General features: G+C 38.6%; 1 protein-coding gene across 2 annotated transcripts in view; it reads right to left on the bottom strand.

The window, feature by feature from the left end:
* brwd3 (bromodomain and WD repeat domain containing 3) overlaps positions 1-20,748 on the bottom strand; it is a 106,677-nt gene that overhangs the window by 22,719 nt on the left and 63,210 nt on the right. For both annotated transcript variants that reach the window (XM_048544108.2, XM_059651500.1), the window contains exons 23-33: positions 19,365-19,533; positions 18,045-18,161; positions 16,443-16,550; positions 15,608-15,732; positions 14,195-14,277; positions 11,108-11,219; positions 7,909-7,970; positions 7,304-7,459; positions 7,020-7,140; positions 559-684; positions 376-454 (exon numbers count right to left, since the gene is read on the bottom strand). In XM_048544108.2, the coding sequence (XP_048400065.2) occupies positions 376-454; positions 559-684; positions 7,020-7,140; positions 7,304-7,459; positions 7,909-7,970; positions 11,108-11,219; positions 14,195-14,277; positions 15,608-15,732; positions 16,443-16,550; positions 18,045-18,161; positions 19,365-19,533 (1,258 nt within the window). The remainder of the gene's footprint in view (positions 1-375; positions 455-558; positions 685-7,019; positions 7,141-7,303; positions 7,460-7,908; positions 7,971-11,107; positions 11,220-14,194; positions 14,278-15,607; positions 15,733-16,442; positions 16,551-18,044; positions 18,162-19,364; positions 19,534-20,748) is intronic.

A 20,748-nucleotide genomic window follows, 5' to 3' on the forward strand; every position in this document is an offset into this window, starting at 1 on the left:
CGACTATATCCAAACGAATTCTGATAACGCACTCACTAAAGAGAATAGATCTTTTCCAAATCAATCTTAAAACCTGTCATCACTTTGAACGTAACTCTCAAGTTACCTTCAGTACCTTTAAATAACTCTCATACTTCTCTGCTCTAGGGAGAGCAACTCTAACTTGTCCAATGTTCCATCATTATGTTAAATGCATTACCCAATAATCCACCATAGGGACAGTATCTACTCTATATCAGACTTGAAATAAAAAGGCAATCATTCCAATGTCTAGTTGTATTTGAAACACAGCACATCCCATATTTAATCTCTTCACGGAAAGTAAACCAGGTTTTAGTTGATATTTTTGATGGTAATGTCGCGAAGATCTCTTACCTTGTCATTTTCATCACTGCTAAGTTCCTCTGCCTTAACTTTTTCATACAGCTCTAACATGTTGGTGCAATTCTGGTCCCTATAAACAACAAATAGTAATTGGTAAACTATGGCATAAAATCAAACATTAAGAAGATTGTTCAAACTTCGCTGTTCATAAAGTAAAAGGAAACATCAACTCACCCAATGAACTGAAGTAACGTGTCTGTAATTAACTTGGCTGACTTGACAATTGGACTGTCGATCTCATTGAAAGTTCGAGCATTATGTTCAATATACCTTACTTCCCACATCAGGGCAGAAACTGTCCTAGAATTCAGACGTCAACAACAAGGCATCCATTATCAATCCAGCAGAGACTACAATTATACTGAAATGCACCAATTACTGGTCACAAGTATTACTTTCCCCCCCTTCGTTGATTTTATTTCTTGTTGATGAATAGCAAACATTGATTTTGTACTTATATCACTCAACTTCTAATCACAGCAACTTAGTCAGAAGAAAGAAAAAGTGGTTTGGAAGAAGAGAAACTGCTGGCCAATTTAGAAAAGTCTAAACGTGATGAAAAAGTGGGATCTCTTCAGTAAAGTATCAGGTCCTCATGAAATCTCATGGTACTAGGTCAAATATGGGCAAGGAAAGCTCCTGCTGATCACATCCTACAGTCCCCATCCTCAGCCAATGATTTGAAGTTGCACACAAGTTGGAGGAAGCATCATCAAGTGTGGCAAGTGTATTCTGAATGAGGGAGCATCACTACTGACTGAGCCATAAAGGACAGATGCTGGAAGTAGACATGCAATAGGTGATGAGAACATCCACTTAGCATTGAGAACAAGGCTGAGGCAGTTACATCCACCTATCACAGTAAATGCTGGGTGCCCTGTACAACGCCCACATGGACATAGTACCATCTTAACATTGAGGAAACCCTCTTACACGTTATGAGACATGAATAAATGAAACAGACTTCAAGAAGATGTAACAATTCACAACTGGGTATACACGAGGTGCTGCTGAACATCAGAAGCTGCAGAACTGCATTCAGACACAATTTGTAACTTCTGGTGGGTATATTCCCGCTCTACATCCACCATTGAGCCAGGGGATCAACTCCGCTTCAATGAAGAGTACAGGAGAGCAAGAAAGGAGCACCAACAGGCTATCTCCATAATTGAAATGTCAACATGCTGAAGCTACAACACAGGATTACGTCTGCACCAAACAGCAGTTGATCAAAGTTAAACATAGAATGACATTTCCTAATATCAAAGTAACATTGGGAAACATCATGGTGAGAGCATGGAAGAGAGACAGACAACGTATGACCCCAAGCAGAGGATCCGTATTAATGAAATAAGTAGAATTAAGCAACATTTGCAATTTGAATGAAAGAAATATACTCCAAATAAGATGACGTAAGTCACTGTAGTAACAAAGAATAGACTTGTGCATTGGCAGGGCACATGTTTAACATCCAGTCCCCACAGTTAATCTGCTGCTCTTAATGTAGGGTAGGCGATGAATTCCAATAAATATCATTCTCAGTGACATTACAACAAGTCTGCCATTTGTCCCAGTAGTGTTTTGTGCAAACAATGAGCAAGCCACACCCACGAACACCAGCTACCAACTAAACAACACGATTAGATGTCCTTGGTTTCAAAACTGATGAGAAAAACTACACTTTCAACTGGGATAACACTACTATCATTGGACAAGCCAAACAGAGGCCAGCCAGGGAATTCTTGGAAGCTTGGCATTCACCCACGGACCCCATCAACAAACACACTGAATTAGATCAGATGTACCAATTACAACATACAGCCAGAACCGTCACCTACCGGAAGCAGAAAAATACTGGGCAATGTAAATTTAAACTGGCACAAGACAACAGCGCTTCACAGGAGGCTCTACAGCACCGAAGATGTCACTTAGTGAGGGGATGAAACATCTGCTAACAAAGCTCCCAGCTCGGCAAACGCGCCAACATTTACAACCAGTGCCCGAGATACAAATCTTTACTCAAACCGTAAACATTGGAAAGCGTGTGTCTGAAAAAGAAAGAGTCAAATTCCCCACTCTGCTATGGGGCCTGACAGAAGGAACATTTTCCTCTTGCACAGATCTGCATGTACCTGTACGTGTCAGTTCTGATCCTTTCTATAGGCCAAAGTTTCCCACCTTAATCTGCCAAACAGAACAAGCTCAGGTTAAGAGAATGTGAACTAGTATGGGATGTCTGGCTACTGTCACGAAACAATGATTGGAAAGCCATCATGGTTTCTTCCCATAGATAACAATGTGGAGCTGGAGGAACACAGCAGGCCAGGCAGCATCAGGGGAGCAGGAAAGCTGATGTTTCGAGTCAGAACCCTTCTCCCGACCCGAAACGTCAGCTTCCCCTGCTCCCCTGATGCTGTCTGCTCTGCAGCATTTCTCCAGCTCCACATTGTTATCTCTAACTCCAGCTTTGGCAGTTCTTACTATCTCTGAATGGATTTTTCCCACTCTTGTTGAGAATTAATGTGACCCTTAAAGCTATGTTAACTCAGCATACCATATTTGATGTTTCCAGTGGAGCATGGGATCTAATTTAACTCTATTACAGTAGTAACCAGCCTTAATCAAATGTAAAGAGAGTAGTCCTAAGAATCATTAAGGTTTTGATTCATGTCAAACATTTACTAGACATCACCCTACACTAATATCAATGCAGTATATTGAAACTACGAAGATTTCAGTCTTAAAAGGAACGAAAAATAAGTTTCAAGCATTAACCGTCAGTTTCCAAACTAAAGTCTATTGACAGGGACAGGAGGGGAGAAAGGGCAAAGAAGATCCAGAGGATAAGCCATACAATCCCCTTTGAGAAAGGCTCAAAAAGACTGAAGGAAGAACAAAGACTGTTGAAACAGACACCGCCATAAAAGAAAATAGGACAACTGGGACTTAGGAGTGTGCTGCCTCTGTTCCTTCATTCTACACAATGGCTCCAGGATCAGTAAAGCATTCTCATCTCCCGTGGGTCATATATTTGAGTTCTTTGCCTAGTGCACCATGTCTAACTGCTTCTCTACAAACTATCAGAAAATTGTTATGAATTGATGACAGCCTATATTAGGTAAGTGATCATGAATACACTAAAACCAACACCCAAGAAGGTATTGAGAGACTGGTACCCTTGAGTAGCCACAATATCCTAATGCTCTGATTACAAAGGGCTGGGCAGAGGGTTTAAGGTATTAATGCCTTGGTATTTTGAATTTGCAGCATTTATCAATATCTTGTATTGTCATAAGAGCTGTCACTATCTTTTGCAACTGTTATACTCCCAACAGGATTTAGGTTCTCTTGATCTCTAAAGTACATTTATAACATTGTGCGAATAACTAACTACATGAATAAAAATGAGCACATCTACAACATTTTGCTTCTTTGTGTTTCTAATAGTGAGAACAAATATTAAATTGTTCTGTAAATTTCAACTAGCTATTTTAAAGTGGCAATTCAAAGCAATGTTCAGATTGATTATTCATGTTTCACTTTTACATCACTGGTAGTTATTTCTGTCTACCTAGTTCTGATTTATGGTGATTAGTGATCGTCCCCCTTTGCCCCATAACCTATTTTCATTCTTGTATCCACCCTTTGGTTAGCACATCACACTCCTCTTCACTTGGGATTGTCTGCTGTTTTGTGAATACTAAGTTGATGCAATTCAGTGCAAATGTTGTTACTGAAGTCTTACATGATTAGTGTGAAATCATGTTTTATAATAGAGTTGACAAAGGTGATGTACTGCCATTAACTTTTTTATTATCTGACTTCGACTGGATAAAAGGGTAATATTTTAGTATTATGGAAATTTCATTGCATACTCACTATACATGAAGTCTAACAGTATAATGACTGAATAAATCAAACTGAATATTACCACTAAGATCTTTATTGTTTTTATTGCAGAGAGATTTGTGTGACTCCTTTTTTTTGAAAACGCTCCACCTATCTCCATTGTGGCATACGCTATGTGCCAAGTTTACAAACATCCTGGGCTTTGGAGGAAAGAAAGTGCTATAAAGTAAATGGAAGTTCAAACAATGCTGAAAGTTGATAATTTCCATTTACTCCGAAAATTCTTCACAATTTACATGATGTGGTCTTGCTCCTTTCCGGCAGCAGTTTAAATCCGGTGTAAGGACTATCTTTTTATTTTTTTCACTTTTTAAGTATTGTGCAATGAAATTAGAAGTAGCTGTTTTAAAACCAGTGTTTGGAAGGGTGTCAGTATATTTTGAAAGCAACTAAGCTGACATTCATGGCAAGCACAATTTAAACAATTGTTTGAACAAGCGATAATTGACATTTGAGTTGCAGATGATTTGGAGCCAAGGGTGCATGATGCAGCTTTTGTTACTAACACAAAGTTGCTTGGTCTATGGACTGGCAACCAGTCATCAATGATAGAGACCCTTTGCCTGCCAACAGCTGTGTGATTAGTCCTTAGGTATCTGAGCAGCTTGGAGCTCGGAACAAGTGAGAGAGACTGCTCAATTCTTCTCCAGCTCAGAAGCAGTCCCTCTGTTTTACAGTTAAAATTGACTTTAAACCTGAAAACAAAGTTGTTGTAAGCTGTGGCGTCTAACAGGTGAGTCAGAAATTTTGTAACTGAACTGGCCACCTTGTGTCTCTTACGAGTTATTAGAAGCATCTGGAGAAAGATGACTGAAGCAATGTATTGGCCAGAAGAACCATAAAGATATTTCAGCCACATAACCTGGGGACAACAACTACTTAACTGTCTTTGCAGTTTGCCCCCTTTTTCTCGTAACCTATCTTCACTATAGTTTATAATTGCTTACCTGTAGCTATGAGTCTAATTACTGGCAATAACAGTCACAGGCATGGCACATGCACCCTTACAGTGGTAATGGGAAAAGCAAATAGCAGAGGATAGTTTTGATCCACTAAGCTCTGGGTAATGGGTACAGCACACTCTTGCAGTGCCACTCTGCCTCCTTTCCTCCATGATAAGGTCAGAAGTTGGAATGTTTGCCAACAGCTGCATAATGTTTTGCACCATTCATAACTCCTCAAATGCTGAAGCAATCCATATCCAAATTCAACACGATCTAAACCATATCCAGGCTTGGGCAAGGAATTGGCAAGTAACAATCGTACCATACAAATGCCAAACAATGTCTCTTACTAGAGGCGGTCAGTATAACCACCACCCCATGACATTCAGAAGTGTAATCACAGAATTCCACCTCTATCAACATCCTCAAGGTTACGCCTAACCAGAAACTCAACTGGACCTTGCCACATAAACGCAGTGACTACAAGCACAGGTCAGAGTCTAGGAATGTTGCACTGAGTAACTCACTTCCCTGGCTTCCTGTACCCTGTCCACTTTCTAGAAGGTTCAAGTCAGGAATATGACAGAATACTCCCCACTTGCCTGGATCGATGCAACTCCAACAACGCTCTAGAAGCTTGATATCATTCAGGACAATGCAACCCCTTGGTAGGCACCACATCCAAAAGTGACCATTCCCTCAGCCAATGATGCTCAGTTGCAGCAATGTGTAGTCTCTACTGGATGCAGTGCAGAAATTCAAAAATCCTTGGACAACATCTTCCAAACCCATTACCATATGTATCTAAAAGAAAGGCAGCAAAAACCCTAGAATTCTCCTCCAGGGGCACTGTCAGTCAACATACAGCACATGTACTTCAGCAGTTCAAAACAGCAGTTCACCACCATCTTCTCAAGGGCAACCAGGGGCAGGCAATAAATGATGGCTGCCCACATCCTAGGAATGAATAAAAACAAACACACCCCCGCCACCTCAATGGATAAATGGGCAGAGCAGTTCTATTAGTATGGAGCCTAAACTGAGAAACAATTGAATTAAAAGAAAACAAAAGCTGCTTAAATTGGAAACAGAATATTGATCCACAAATTAAAAATGACTCTACTTTAGTTTTTAACAATCAATTTCTTAAACTTGCAAAGAAAACTTGAAAAACAATGCAAAGATGTGGTGGAAATACAGAAGACCAGAATTCTGAAAGTTCATGTTTCCTGAAACCTGAAAATAGTTGTTACATTAAAAATATTACAGAAGATGAATAGGTAATTCAGATAAATGTTCTGGTCGCAGAAATTCATCCGGTAGGACTGTGGACCATCGTATTGGGTATGTGCTCTACTCAGCACTTGACACTTAATTGGCCATGACAGGATGTGGTCAACGTAAACCAGTCCCAGTTTACATTTTTGCCTCCTGCTTTGCACCACAGACAGAAAAAAAGGCCTCCGAGTTTCTCACATGTCACAGCATAACAGGTTCTTTCATTCAGAAATGTAAAAAAAAGTTGTGGACTGGTACCCAACTGTCATTGATTCATGTCACACTTGACTTCAAAATCCAGGTCGAATGGAATTCAATAAATCTAGTAATTTGTTCAAGAATACCTTTGCACTACTCCCACCCTGGTTTAGACACGATTCTAGTCCCACACAATATGCTAAAATGGAAGTTTACACTACCCACCTACTCACTCTAATTAGGGCTGGGGAATAAATGCAAAGAATTGAAGGAAACTTCTTTTCTGAAGCAGACGTGACAACTCACCTATAAAACTCATTTTCTAATTTCTTCTTGATGGTGCTTAGGTCTGTTGGATATGCAACCACAGTGCAATATAGTGGATAGGCACAGAGATCCACAGGGGCAGAGAATGGTGTGGCTATTTCTGCCAAATAAATTAAAATTTGCATATTTAGTACATTTATTGGTTTCTCTAAAGCATTCATTTTGCTGACTTAAATGATAACAGATTTTAGTAATTTTAACATCTCTACACAATAGTCATTACCAAAAATTTAAAAGTGAAAATAACTGCTGTGGGCAATTACCAAGTGTCATCAGTTGACTGATTCCCTGAACGATTCGCTTATGTTGTTCATCTGCAGAACCAGATCCCCATTCACCCTCCTGAGGTTTATATAACAATTGTTTCAGTTCCTCTGGAGTAACAGGAACACTGGCACCAATTTCTTCAGGGTAGATAGCTGCAAAAGCAAACACCATAGAAACTAAAAAGATGGATGTCTTGCATTTTTTAAGGAAGTGACAAAAGTAATTGTAGAAAGTGGTTTCTAATTCCTTTGTAATAATCATCTTAAAATATCCTAAAAACTGCAAAGGAGTATGAAATTGTGATTGTTTAGTGTATCTACTGGTGAGGTATTAACTTTTAGATAGACTAACTGCTGTGTCAAAAGTGAATAATGTGATCTGAGAATTTCAAAATCAGATTTTATTTGAGAAAACATTCTACAGTTGCTGCAACAATTTTCTTAACATGAAGTTCCAAAATTCATGCAAAAAGAGGAAAATTACTTAAATCTATTAAAATGAAGTTATTTACTTCAGATATGCAAAGAACAGTGCAGGGATATTATATACAGTTCTTTCATATGCCTTTTCAATACAATACTGTCAAAATTAAGTGTCCTACCATCATCTGGAATGGGTTCCATGTCCCATGGGCTCATCTTCTCCAACTCGTTATTATCCCAGCTACAAATACCACAAATAATTTAAAGAACTGTAAATCTTTGAATCTGCAATCTTAAGCAGATGTGCTTAATATCACATCAACTGTACATCTTAAAAAGAGGTACATTATCAAAAGGCAAAACTAATATTGAATAAAGTTGAGAAAAATGGTCAGAGCAGCAGCTATTCAGCTGACACATCACGGCCAACACAAACGGCAATTTAACCAGCCCCTTTTCACTCGTAATTTCACTCATACTCCTGTAATTTCACTCATACTCCTGCAAATTATTTCAGGTGATCATTCAATTCCCACTTAATATATCCATTCACCGTTATTTTGTTAACTTACACATCTTTGTATCAATGCTGCCAGTACTCCTTTTATTCCAGGGGCTTTAACTTTAATGTCAAACTAGTTATGCATCACATTTTAAAACTGTTTTGGAAGTACGCATTAATTACATTAACCAAATTACACTCATTAACTTACCCTGTAATCTTATCAAAAGTAGCCAAGCAAGTTACTTTTTAGCCTAGAGCTGAGAGTGTATGCAAATGGAAATTAAGTACAGAAAAAGTCAACTGGAGTCTGAAAGTCAAGTAAATTTGGGCATTCTGCATTTTTTCTTTCCCCAACCACTGCCAAAACAGCAGGGGTGAGTCTCCAACAAGCTACCCAAATAACGTGCAAACAGACAGATATTCTTATCCTGTCTCCTTACATAGACATCATCTTTGGACCCTCATCGGTCTCACTCCTCCTTTTATCACACTTTACTTTGCTCCTCACATTTCACTGTCCCTCTAAGATTTCTATATTCAACTTCATTCCAAACCGTATCAACTGAAATTCGTCAGACACATTTTTCTGGTTCAGTTTATTCACTAATTCATGTCACCCAGGGAACTCAGACTTTGTGGTCCTTCACCCTCATGTGAGAAGATACCCAACCTATCTCCTCTTGACAGGTAGCCCACTGTTCCTTTGTAGTCAGATGATAAATTGCCACTCAAATCTTCCTCCAACTGAGCTACTTCATTCACGAGAGCCAGATCCAGCAATCACTGCTTTCTCATTGGACCAATATCCTAATGATGCAAAAATATTTTCTTGCGCACACTTCAAAAATTCTTCGCTCTCTCCACTCTTAACACTATTACTAACACAGTCTGTTTTGGGATAAATTAAAGCCCTTTACAACTATTCTACATAAAGTTTAACCTCTCCATTTACCTGAAAAACTTGGTCCTTTATCCTTTCCAAAAGGATGGCCTATAATATAAGCCTCATATAATGAGATTCTTTTTAGATCTAACCAAATAGATACTGGTTTAGAGTCAGCGTCATACACCATAGAAACAGACCCTTTGGCCCACCAGGTCTATGCCAAACAACAAACACAAATTACATTAATCCCATTTACCTACACTTGGTCCATTACTTACTATACCCTACCAATTTTAAGTGCTCATCCAGATGCTTCTCAAAATGTTGAGAGTGTATCTGCCTCTACCACCCTCTCAGGCAACATGTCCGATATTTCTACCATGCTGGGCAAAAAATATTTTTTTCTCGGATGTCTTCAAAACTACCTGCTCCTCACCTTAAACTTACGATCTCTTACCTTAGAAACATCTGCCACGGGGAACAGATTCTCAAGATCTAGTCTGACATGTACAAAACTGAGAGGCATACACGATCAGATGTTTCTTCAGCTTCCTATGCTCCAGGGAAAACACACCCAGCCTATCCAATCTTTTGTCATAACTGAAACTTTTCATACCAGACAACATCCTAGCAAATCTCTTCTCCAGTGCAAGAACATTCTTTCAATAGTGTGGCAACTAGAACTTCAAATAATATTCTATCTGCGGCCTAGCCAATGTTTTATAAATCTGTTCCAAGGCTACCTGCCTAAAGACAAGAATCCAGATGCTTTATTCACCACCCTAACTGTGCTAGGCTTGTGCACCAAGATCCCTTTGTTCCTCAATATTCCCTAACGACCTACCATTCATTGTCTTTATCCCTCCCTTATTGGACCTCCCAAACACATCACGTTGCTCGTACTAGGATTAAATTCAAACTGCAATTGATCTGCCCAATTTACCAGTTATCAATACCAGTCCGCAGCCCGAGACCATTCTCTTCACTATCAATATCACCACCAATTTGTGTGTCATCCGCAATTCTATTAATTATGCCTTCCCCATTCGCACCCAAGTTGTTCATGTGCATAGCAGTGCACCATATGGTACAGCACTGGTCAAAGGTTTTCAGTCACTAAAACATCCCTCCACCATCACCCCTTGCCTCCCATTTTCAAGCCAAGCTTGGATCCAGTTTGCCAACACTCCTTGGGTCCCATGGGCGCTTACCTTTTGGACCAACTTTCCATGTGGAACTCTATCAAAGTGCTCATTGAAACCCGTGTAAACCACATCAACTATATGACATGTTTAGTCGCGTTTTCAAAAATCTCAACTAAGTTCGGCAGACAGGATCTCCCTTTAACAAATCAATGCTGTCTATCCACAATCAATCCCTGCCTTTCCAAGTGTTGATTAATTCTATTGCTCAGAATTTTTTAACAATTCCCCAACCACAGAGATTAACTGTCCTTGTTTATTCTGACATCTGTTCCCTCTAGCATCCTCCACCCTCAGACACCTAATTTACAACAAAATTGCTGAGCAGGAAGTGAAACTATTTCAAACCATCTTGAGCACACTTTAGTTTTAATTCTTATAAATTACGAAAATTGTTTTATTTTACATTAAAACTTTATCTTCTAACACAGGAAACAAAACATCAAAATTCCACAGGAATGTCCATTCCCTTAATTACTTTTTACTTAAATTACAGAATATTTTATTAATACAAAGTTGTATTTCAAAATAAATACTTTGCACAAAACATTAATGGAAGAGCAAGGCAAATCTAATAACAAGCAGACAGCCAATCATTAAAGTCAAGAGCCAGAAGAAAATTCTACTTCTGAAGTGATGGATTTCTAAAATAAAAACAGTTTAGGTCCTAGTAAATAAACCATCCTCTGATAAGTGTTCAGTTTTATCACTGGATCTTATTCAAATCAAAATGCAATACATCTACAAAATTTATTCACACGACCCAAAAGATGATAATTCCTCACCAAACATTGTAACATTGGAATAAACTATCAGGATATTCAGGCTGAAAAGGCTGCTGACTCTGTACTGTTCCAAACCACCAGGCATCATCTATTATACTGCGAAACGTGTCTCCTGGTAAAACAATAAACAGAACAATTTTAGGCATCCCTCAAAGTACTCAACTGTGATGGCAATCTAACTATTACCCAAAATATCTTGCAATGGCAGAAATTGTAATGTGTTGAGCACAAGGTGCAATCAATATTCATTATAAATCATATTGTTAGGATCCAGTGGAAATCAGTACCTGAATACAAAAAATGTGAAGAGCACAACAGACAGCTGCATTTCTTTGACAATGCCAAACAAAAACATAAAAAGTAAGAGCGGTCATAAACCCACAATAATTTCATGTGCTAAAAACTACTGTTGCATTCTTAGTGTTAACACCAAGAACATACTTACTCTGTATTTCTAGCATGTTATTGACAAGGTGTTCACACACTAGCTTTAAAGCTCCATTTTCTCTGTAGTCAATCATTGCAGATTAACTCAATTTAACATCTCGGCCTCCAAACACAAACTTGCCTTTCTCCTAGGCTGCCTTACCATATTTCTGTTCAACAACTGTTATGTTGAAACATTAACAAGGTTTTTCAATTATCAGGTGTAACTGTCATTGCATGTCCAAAACTAAAACAAAGACCAATGAGATTAGAAACAAAACTATTCTTGAAAAGTATTTTCTTCTCTATTCCATTATTTCCCAGTTAACATTACACTCAACTCCTTAATTAAACCTTTTAATGTCTTACCTACTAGATATTACATTTTCTTTACGGCACAATGAGGTGAGTTCTATCATTTTTTTTTTAAGATTACCTACAGTGTGAAAACAGGCCCTTCGGCCCAGTCCAACAAGTCCACACCACCTGTTGGAACATCCCACCCAGACCCAACCCCCTATAACCCACACACCCCTGAACACTATGGGCAATTTAGCACAGCCAATCCACCTTGCATGCACATCTTTGGGCTGTGGGAGGAAACCGAAGCACCCGGAGGAAACCCACGCAGACACAGGGAGAATGTGCAAACTCCACACAGACAGTTACCCGAGGCTGGAATTGAACTCAGGTCCCTGGCGCTGTGAGGCTGCAGTGCTAACCACTGAGCCACCATGCCACCCCTAAATTTGTATCATTGCTGAATCTGCCTCTTTTCACCTCCTTAACATCACCCAATTTCAAACTCCGTCATGTCTTACAGGACAAAGTCCTAATTCCTCTATACTTGCTGACCTACAGTGGGTCCAGGTCTTGATTTTCAAATTCTAATCCTTATTTTAAAATCATTTCAAGATCTACTTCTGCTCGACACTCTTGATTTCCAAGCTCTAGAACTGTCCACGATATCTGTATTCCTCCAAGTCTGGCCTCTTGATTTTAATGACTCCACCACTGATGGTACGCTTCCAGTTGCCAAGACTCAAAGCTCTCCCTTTGCTTGTCTGGCTTGCTACCTCATTTCCTTTGAGGCGATTTTTAAAACTTACATCTGATAATGTTCCTGGTTATCTAATCTAATATGTTCTTGTGTTTTTGAGCTGTGAAGCACCGTGGGACATTTATAAAACAGATATTTTAGCGCACGACCTGAATACACTAACCCTATTTTCTGTGCTGTGCGGGAAACTTCACATTAATATTTCATATTAGAAAAAGTGGACTGGATTTTGTATATCCCATTGCAGCAGGAGAGACCCATGTCAGGTTCCTGGTGGCAGGAGAACCTCCACCAATTGAGTGAAAGATGGATGGGGAAGATGCAGACTCCTTGAGACACGTGAGATCCATTATCATACCAGGGATGCATGGATTCCCAAATCCTCAGACTATCCAGCAAACTCCACTGGCTTTCCCAGTAACTCTCATCATCAGTTGCCTTCATTTCACCAACTTTGCCCCAAAGTGGACTTCTCATCTTTGCATTTTTGTCCATAACGGTTCTTGTTCTCACTGCCACACCCATCTCTACTGTAATTGACAGCAGGAATCCATCAGCAAGTAAATGTCTGCATACTGTTTCCTTCTGTCAAAACTCAAGGTCCCTCTTTCATAGACAGTGGATGGTACAGGAGAAGAGTATTCCACCCACTGAATCTACATTCACTGCAAAAGAGGTGTCCAGCTGAATAACTTTTTAATCCTGTAGGTTATGGCACATCAAATGCACATCCACTTTGTAACATCAACAATTGTTCTATCTCCACCAGACATTCAGACAAGAGTCCCAGGCTCCTGCCACATGTTTGAAGAAAACATCTTTTCACATTTTCTCAAATCTTTCTGCTAATTTGAATGGTGATTCTAGCTCTTGCTCTCCACCCAGAAATGTGCACTTCCTCTGCTCCAAAGAAAATAAACTCCATCTCAGCAATCTTTCCTCAGTTAACAATTTTCATTCTGGGCAATATCATTAAATTGCTCTCTTTTGTCAATCCAATTCATTCCTCTAAAAATGGTCCAAATGAATTCACCTTTCCATGTTATTTCCTCTCCACAGCCCTACCAGTGCTGCCTTATCCAAATCCTCATCCCAATTGCTAAAGCCCAAAAGTACTCCAGTGTAACTTTGCTTTGCGAAAGATCAGATACCCAATCCAATTAAACATCAAATTATAATATGCCAGTGAATATGATAGCAGCTACTGTTTCCATACAATAATGGCAGTTGTAGAGTTTGACATCTAAATAAATACCAAAATATAATTTCAGAAAACATTTTTCAGCCTGTAAATCAATAGTCCTAATATTTTTCTTCTCATGCTTTGTAGTAGAAAGTAATCATCAAATCCTGACCAGCAAAATTGCAAGTGCAATGTTACTCGTTTCAGTGTTATAAGACTACTTAACTAGCAATCAATTCAGATGCCGACATTAAGGTGTTATCAGAAAAACTGGGAATTCTTTGGAGCTATCAAAGACCATTTCTCTTTAAAACCAATGCAATTCTGAAAAATCAAATCACGAAGCAGCAGAGAAGAAAGTGAATAAATGACATCATTTTTTAAGCTGACAAGAAGAATTCAAAGGAGGAAAACTCACCAACTTGCCAGTTTCTCTTTTTTGCTTCTTCATAAAATTGTCGCAATACTAAAAAGTCAATGACATCTGGCATATCATGATACCTATAGTATTGAAATATCACCAAAAGGTAGTTAGACCAAAAAAAAAATCCAAAACAATTTTCTTTTGAATCCACTAGATCAGAATTCAACATTTAACATTGGAATCAAGACTGCATCAGGGATTCAAGGAAAAATGAAAATCTAAATAATTTTGCATGAATACAAAAAAGAGAGAAGGAAGTATGTCTTCATGCTATTTAAAAAGAGTAGTTGAAAGAAAACTATAACTATAGCCTGGTTAGCCTGATATTGGTGGGGAAGTTGCTAGATTTAAACAGCAGAACAGTTTGGCACAGCGATAGGATGGGTCAAAAACAGTTTCTTATTCATAAGAAACCATGCTTGACAGATCAACTAGAATTTTGCACGGAGGTGGCTAGCATAGCTGATAAGGCAAGGCCTTTGGATGCAGTTTACTTGGACTTTCAGAAGACTTTTGGTAAGGTCCCACATGAGAGATTAGCATGCAAAATCAAAGTGCATGAGATTGGGGTTAGTCTACAGATGTTTACAGAGAACCGGTTAACTGATAGGTAACAAAGAATGAGAATAACTGGAACATTTAAATATCCTTAGATAAGAGGATCAAAACTTTCCATCTGTAGTCTGACTAGGGCCATATATAGCTTTAGCAAGATCTCCTTTCTTTTGCACTCCATTCTCTTCACTTTTCCTAATACCCGTTGAACTTGAATGCTAGCCTTTTGAGGTTCATACACTAGAACTTCAAAATTCCGTTGCTTAGCTTCCTAATATGAAATAATATTCAGGTCAATTATTCCTGCCAAAGTGCATAATCTCTCATTTTCCCACATTAAATGCCACCTGACAAGTGCACTCAATTAACTGGTTTACATCCCTCTGCAGACTCTTCACCCTCATTATTTGCCATCCCATCATCCAAAACGATGCAGCCTGCTTGACTGATATGCTACCCACCACTTTAAACATTAACTCCCTTCACTACTGGCACAGTAGGAGAAGTGTTCACCCTCTGTCAGATGCAGTGGAGCAACTCAAGAATCTTCAAAAACCTCAGCTCCCCTACGTCAGACCACACTGATACGGAATCAGAATTTGTTTTGCTATGTACTTTAAGACCTTTCATACTCTGCTCCATAATTTAAAAAAAACAAGCTATTTCATGCAATAAACTTGTTATATTGTTAAAGGAAAATCTGCAGTCCTCCATACTTACATATCCGTGAATGATCAACATGTTAAAAACACATGCATGATTCATCAAGCCATTTTGTTCTGGATTTTACTTATCCAGTCGTAACATCAGCTGGGATCATTACAATAAGATTTCTTGTTTGAAACTACTTACTTGAGAGAGAAAGATTCTCCAGTCATTTTGCCAGTGATGGGGTCTAGAAGAGAAAGCTTCAGACAACATAAAGTAGGTGGCCCAACTTCATACTTGATGCCAACCACCTTTACAATTTCTTGTTCCTATTGATTGTTGAGAAATATGAAAAAGCTTGATTAGCAGGGATCAACTGGGCTAATGTAAGCCAGCAGTTAATAAATTTAAACAGAGATAATGGGAACTGCAGATGCTGGAGATTCCAAGATAATGAAATTTGAGGCTGGATGAACACAGCAGGCCAAGCAGCATCTCAGGAGCACAAAAGCTGACGTTTCGGGCCTAGACCCTTCATCTGCTCTCTGATGAAGGGTCTAGGCCCGAAACGTCAGCTTTTGTGCTCCTGAGATGCTGCTTGGCCTGCTGTGTTCATCCAGCCTCAAATTTCATTATCAATAAATTTAAACACCCTCGTTTTGCTGCAACGCAAATCTATTTATAGAGATTGTGAAAGGTTGTTTCTGAAAATATCTTCCTGACATGAATTCATTACAGGTTATAACAAGCTCTTCAACTTAATGCAAAGGCCATGATTTGGAAAATGCCTCCCAAAAGAACATTTGTGAAGTATAAATACTATGATTTGTTCTAACATGCTTTTGATCAGTAATTTTCTCTGCTTCATGCTCAAATTCATTAATTCTAGTCATTAGCAATCATCATCCCTACAGTAAATAAAAGGAATATCATCATGTACCACTATTACTGTTTGAATAGATTTAATTGCAGATTATGGTTTTAGGGCCTGGTGAAGTAGGGGTGAACAACAATTTGTGTTATAAAAAAGCATGCTTACCCTAAGTTCCAATTTGATCCATGGTTGTTTCTGAAGGTTTACACTGTAGACTTTTGCTTTTTTAACAGCTTTCACATACGCTTCATGCCCTTGTCGAAAATATACAACCTGGAATGATCACCAAAATTATTAACATAGGTTTGCAGTTTAACAATGAATTTTCTGATATATTAATATCTGCTCAATAACAACTCTCCCATTACACACACCAGCATATGAAGTTCAGCTTAGATTTTTCAATAGGACTCAACACAAAGGAACGAATCATGCCTCCTGCAAAGTCTTTTTGAAACAGTCCTGATACTTCTCATCCGGCTGCATAGCATCAGTTCTGTTATTGCAAAGAACTTTTGGAAACTAACAAAATAGCAGAATCTCATTTAGAGACTTATCTTCCAAAGGATGCACAGTCTTTTTCTTGCTACCTAGCTACACTGATATTACTTTGTCACCCTCAGAAGGTTTTTCAAGTTTATTAATATGTCTGGATGCTATCATAGTACACAGAGAAAGACCATGTCCTCAACTCCCTGTGAAGGTCTTCACTCAAAGCAGAATTCAACATGGCTGAAACAGTTAAACAAAGTGAAGCCAATAAACGAAAATGCACACAGATGTGCAATTACACTAGATCTGGTGTTGGGAATAATATTGGCAATTGCGTCACCTCGGCCACAAAATATATTTTCTCTCCTCATAAGGCCTTTTTGAAATGTTATGTTAAGCTACACTGAAGTGATGATAAACAGAGGAATGCCAGTATTTGCAGAAGGCATTGTAACGCCCAAGAACAGACGAATGCACCAACTGCTTTCTAGCTCTACTCCTCCACTAGTCAATCCAAGCTTAAAATGTAACCAGAGAAGTGAGATCTACAACTATGCAGGCTTTAAAAGGTATCTGGTTTTGGCACAAAAGCAATTCAGCTAAGTTTATTTCATCAAGGAATAACTAGTTATCACAAAACTGAAACGTATATGCAAAAAACACTGACAGAAGTATTTGGACTGTGCAACAAAAAGGAAGTTATATTCTTAAACAAATCCTAAAGGATTTTGTCAAATGACAATGCATTCATATTCTGAAGTGAAAAAGTTATCAAATGGTGCAACTGGGCAACTCTAAAACAAAACTACATAAGTAGAGAGTTGATGATAATTGATGAACTTTAATAAGTGAATCGGACCAAAGATCAATGTATCAACGTTTTTCTCCCTGCACATTCCAGGTGATTTATTTGGATGCATGGGTCCTTCACATTGTTTGTATACTTGCATATTTGCAATAATTTAAAGAGATAGACTTGATCAGGGTATGAGCTAGTGTGCACACTCAAATCTTACAGGAAACATTGCTAGAGATTTTTACCAGTTTGTCGATGCACTAATAGGCAGGGCTGATTCACTTAAATCCAGCATCCTTTGTTTAAAGAATGGAAATAAAAACAATAATAAAGGAGAAAGAATTACATTTATACAGTTACATTATTCTTTAGATAAATTGAAATGTAATAAACTTTTGCAACCAATTTTCAAAACAACCGAGCTCTCACCTTCTAAAAACATATATACTATTCAATTTAGTCAAGGAACAAAGATTTACCTCATCACCCATTTGTGGCACAAATGGTGATCTGCGTGGTGTTGTATCACGGATCCAAGATGGCGGAATCCATTCTTCAGAAGGTGCACCTTCCATGGCAAGTAGTTCACTTGGCCTCTACAAAAGAAGAACTCAAATGAACATTAATGCATATAACATGCGAATTTGAGAAGCAAAATTAGGTTTGACAGTAAGTCTACTATACAACTAAGTTTGCAATACCTTATGATAGAAATATGAATGCAAATTCCTTTTAATAATTCATGTGCAAGTAAAGGAGAAAACATGGCCGCAAGCTATAAAAATGCAGCAAAAATATTATGATTAATATAACAGTAGTTTCACCTCTTCCAAGGGAGATGAATTAGAACATTGAAAATAAAATTTAAGTCAAAAACCTAAAAACTTTAGGTTGAGCAAGAGGAATTTTTTTTTTAGGATTACAAGCCAGTTAAGCTTTACAGCCAGTTACATTATCAAAGACAAGGCATACTTTAGCTGCACAGAGAAAAAGTTTCGAGTTAGATAGTTCCAAATTATTAGCACATCTTAATTTAAGCATGTGAGCAGAATCAATGCAGGTATACAGTCAACTCATCTTAGCCTATACACTGAGAAACGGATGCAGTAATATCCATACAATTTCATATTGTGATGCATCAGGCCTCCACATGTCACTGAAAAATAAGTACATCTGCAGGCCAGAGGAGAAAGATATACAAATGGATATTATCTCTGATACAATTTGGTAAATCAGAATTTATTCAGTGTGTCTACTGATTCAAAGAATGAATTTTGTCAGTCTGCACCTAACAGTTACTCAACTTCAGTTCTTACGGCTTTGCAAGGGGAATAAATACATACTGCAATGATCAGAATTAAAACAATTTTCTGGCCCCTTACATAGACTCCATACTATGCACGTATTCAACTTGTACACACTGAAAGCACATGCCTTCATCCTTACAGGACGCTGAGGTGACAATGCTTTTTGCAATATGAAATAGTCAGGTATTTTTTGCCAATGAGTTGCATCTACTTTTCACCACTTCTTGCGTAAAAAGACGCTGTAAATGTTCGCATTTTAGGTCTAGGGTCAAATTGCCGACTGCAGCATCCACTGCCATAAAAGCAAATATTAGGCGCCTAGGTATAACAGATGCCTTCCATTTTACACCAGCATTGGAAGCTAATTTCTACACCTAGAACTCTTATAAAGCCAAGTTCTGTTAGAAGCTGGATTTTCTTCCCAAATTTACAGATAAACCCTTTCTAGAATAAATACATGGAAACAAAACAAGGCTGCACACATTCCAGTACCTTCTGTTTGGGCTGTTTGGATTTCTTGCGTTTTAGAGTCAATCTTTCTCCCAGCTTCTCATCTTCAGAGCTGCTGTTATGACGGACTATTCCTCTCACCAATCGTTTGGGTGGTTGCAAGTTAATACCAGCATCTGCTGTCCAATCTGAATATTCACTTGATGAATCACTAAATTGAACATTGAGAAAGAAAACGTAAGCATTTTACATCAACATTCAGACCTGGCTACAGTAAGTGATCAAGGATAACGGAATTTGCTGTAACGTTCTGAATAAACCGCTGCTTGGCAAAAAAAAAGAGACTAGTGTAAGCACAAAGATTTTATTTCCTTTTTAAAAGAATCATTTGGCACAGTTGAGGCTCCTCAGCCCATTGAGTTTGCACCAATCTACCTACACAAATTTTGCTTTCCGGCACTTACAATTGCTATTGTAACATTTCAAGTGCTCATCCATGTCCTTTTCAAAATTTGAAGTTTCTGTCTTCTACTACTCTCCCAGGCAGTACACTGCTGATTCTCATCAACCTGAGTGAAACAGAATCATCAAATCTTCTCTCAAACTCCTGTTCTTCAACTTAAAACTATGCTGCTCTTTATTGATCCTTCGGCTAAGGGGAACAATCGCTTCCTATCCATCCTGTCCATGCACCTCAATCAGGTGTATAATTCTATTTATTTACAAATTTTTGCAAGATTGCCAGTTGGGCCCACATTTATTGATCATCCCTAGTTACCCTCAAGAAAGTAATAGTGAGTTGCTTTTTTAAGCCATTGTAGACGTGCATCCAGCAAATGGACTGTAATGTCATTAGGTATGGAGTTCCAGGATTGTGACCTGGTGACACTGAAGGACAGCAATATTTTTCCAAGTGAGGATGGTGCATGGTTGGAAGGGAAGTTACAGGAGGCGCTCCCATGTATCTGCTGCCCAAATCTACTAGACTGTTGTGATCATGGGCACAGATGGTGCTGCCTTAGAAGATCTGGTGAATTTCTGCAGTGCACTTTATAGGTGGCACATAATGCTGCCGATGAGAGTCAGTGGTAGCGAGACTGAATACTTGTAGATGTGGTGCCAAGCAAGCAGGTTGGTTTGTCCTAGATGGTGACAAGCCGGAGCGTTTTTGAAGCTATGCTCATCCAAACAAGTTACAAATATTGCGTCTTACAACTAAATTATACGCTGTAAATGATGGACAGGCTTTGGGCAGTCAGGTGCTCATGCACTCACTGCAAAATTCCTAGCTATGACTTGTTCTTGTAACTACAGTATTTATGTGTCTAGTGCAGCTAAGATCCTGGTCACTGGTAAACCCCAGCAAGTTGATAACAAGGGACAACATTTCAGACAGTGAACCGAGGCAGTCATTCAGTGGCATTAA

Source organism: Stegostoma tigrinum, chromosome 15 (genome assembly GCF_030684315.1).
Source record: "Stegostoma tigrinum isolate sSteTig4 chromosome 15, sSteTig4.hap1, whole genome shotgun sequence".
Classification (NCBI taxonomy): domain Eukaryota; kingdom Metazoa; phylum Chordata; class Chondrichthyes; order Orectolobiformes; family Stegostomatidae; genus Stegostoma; species Stegostoma tigrinum.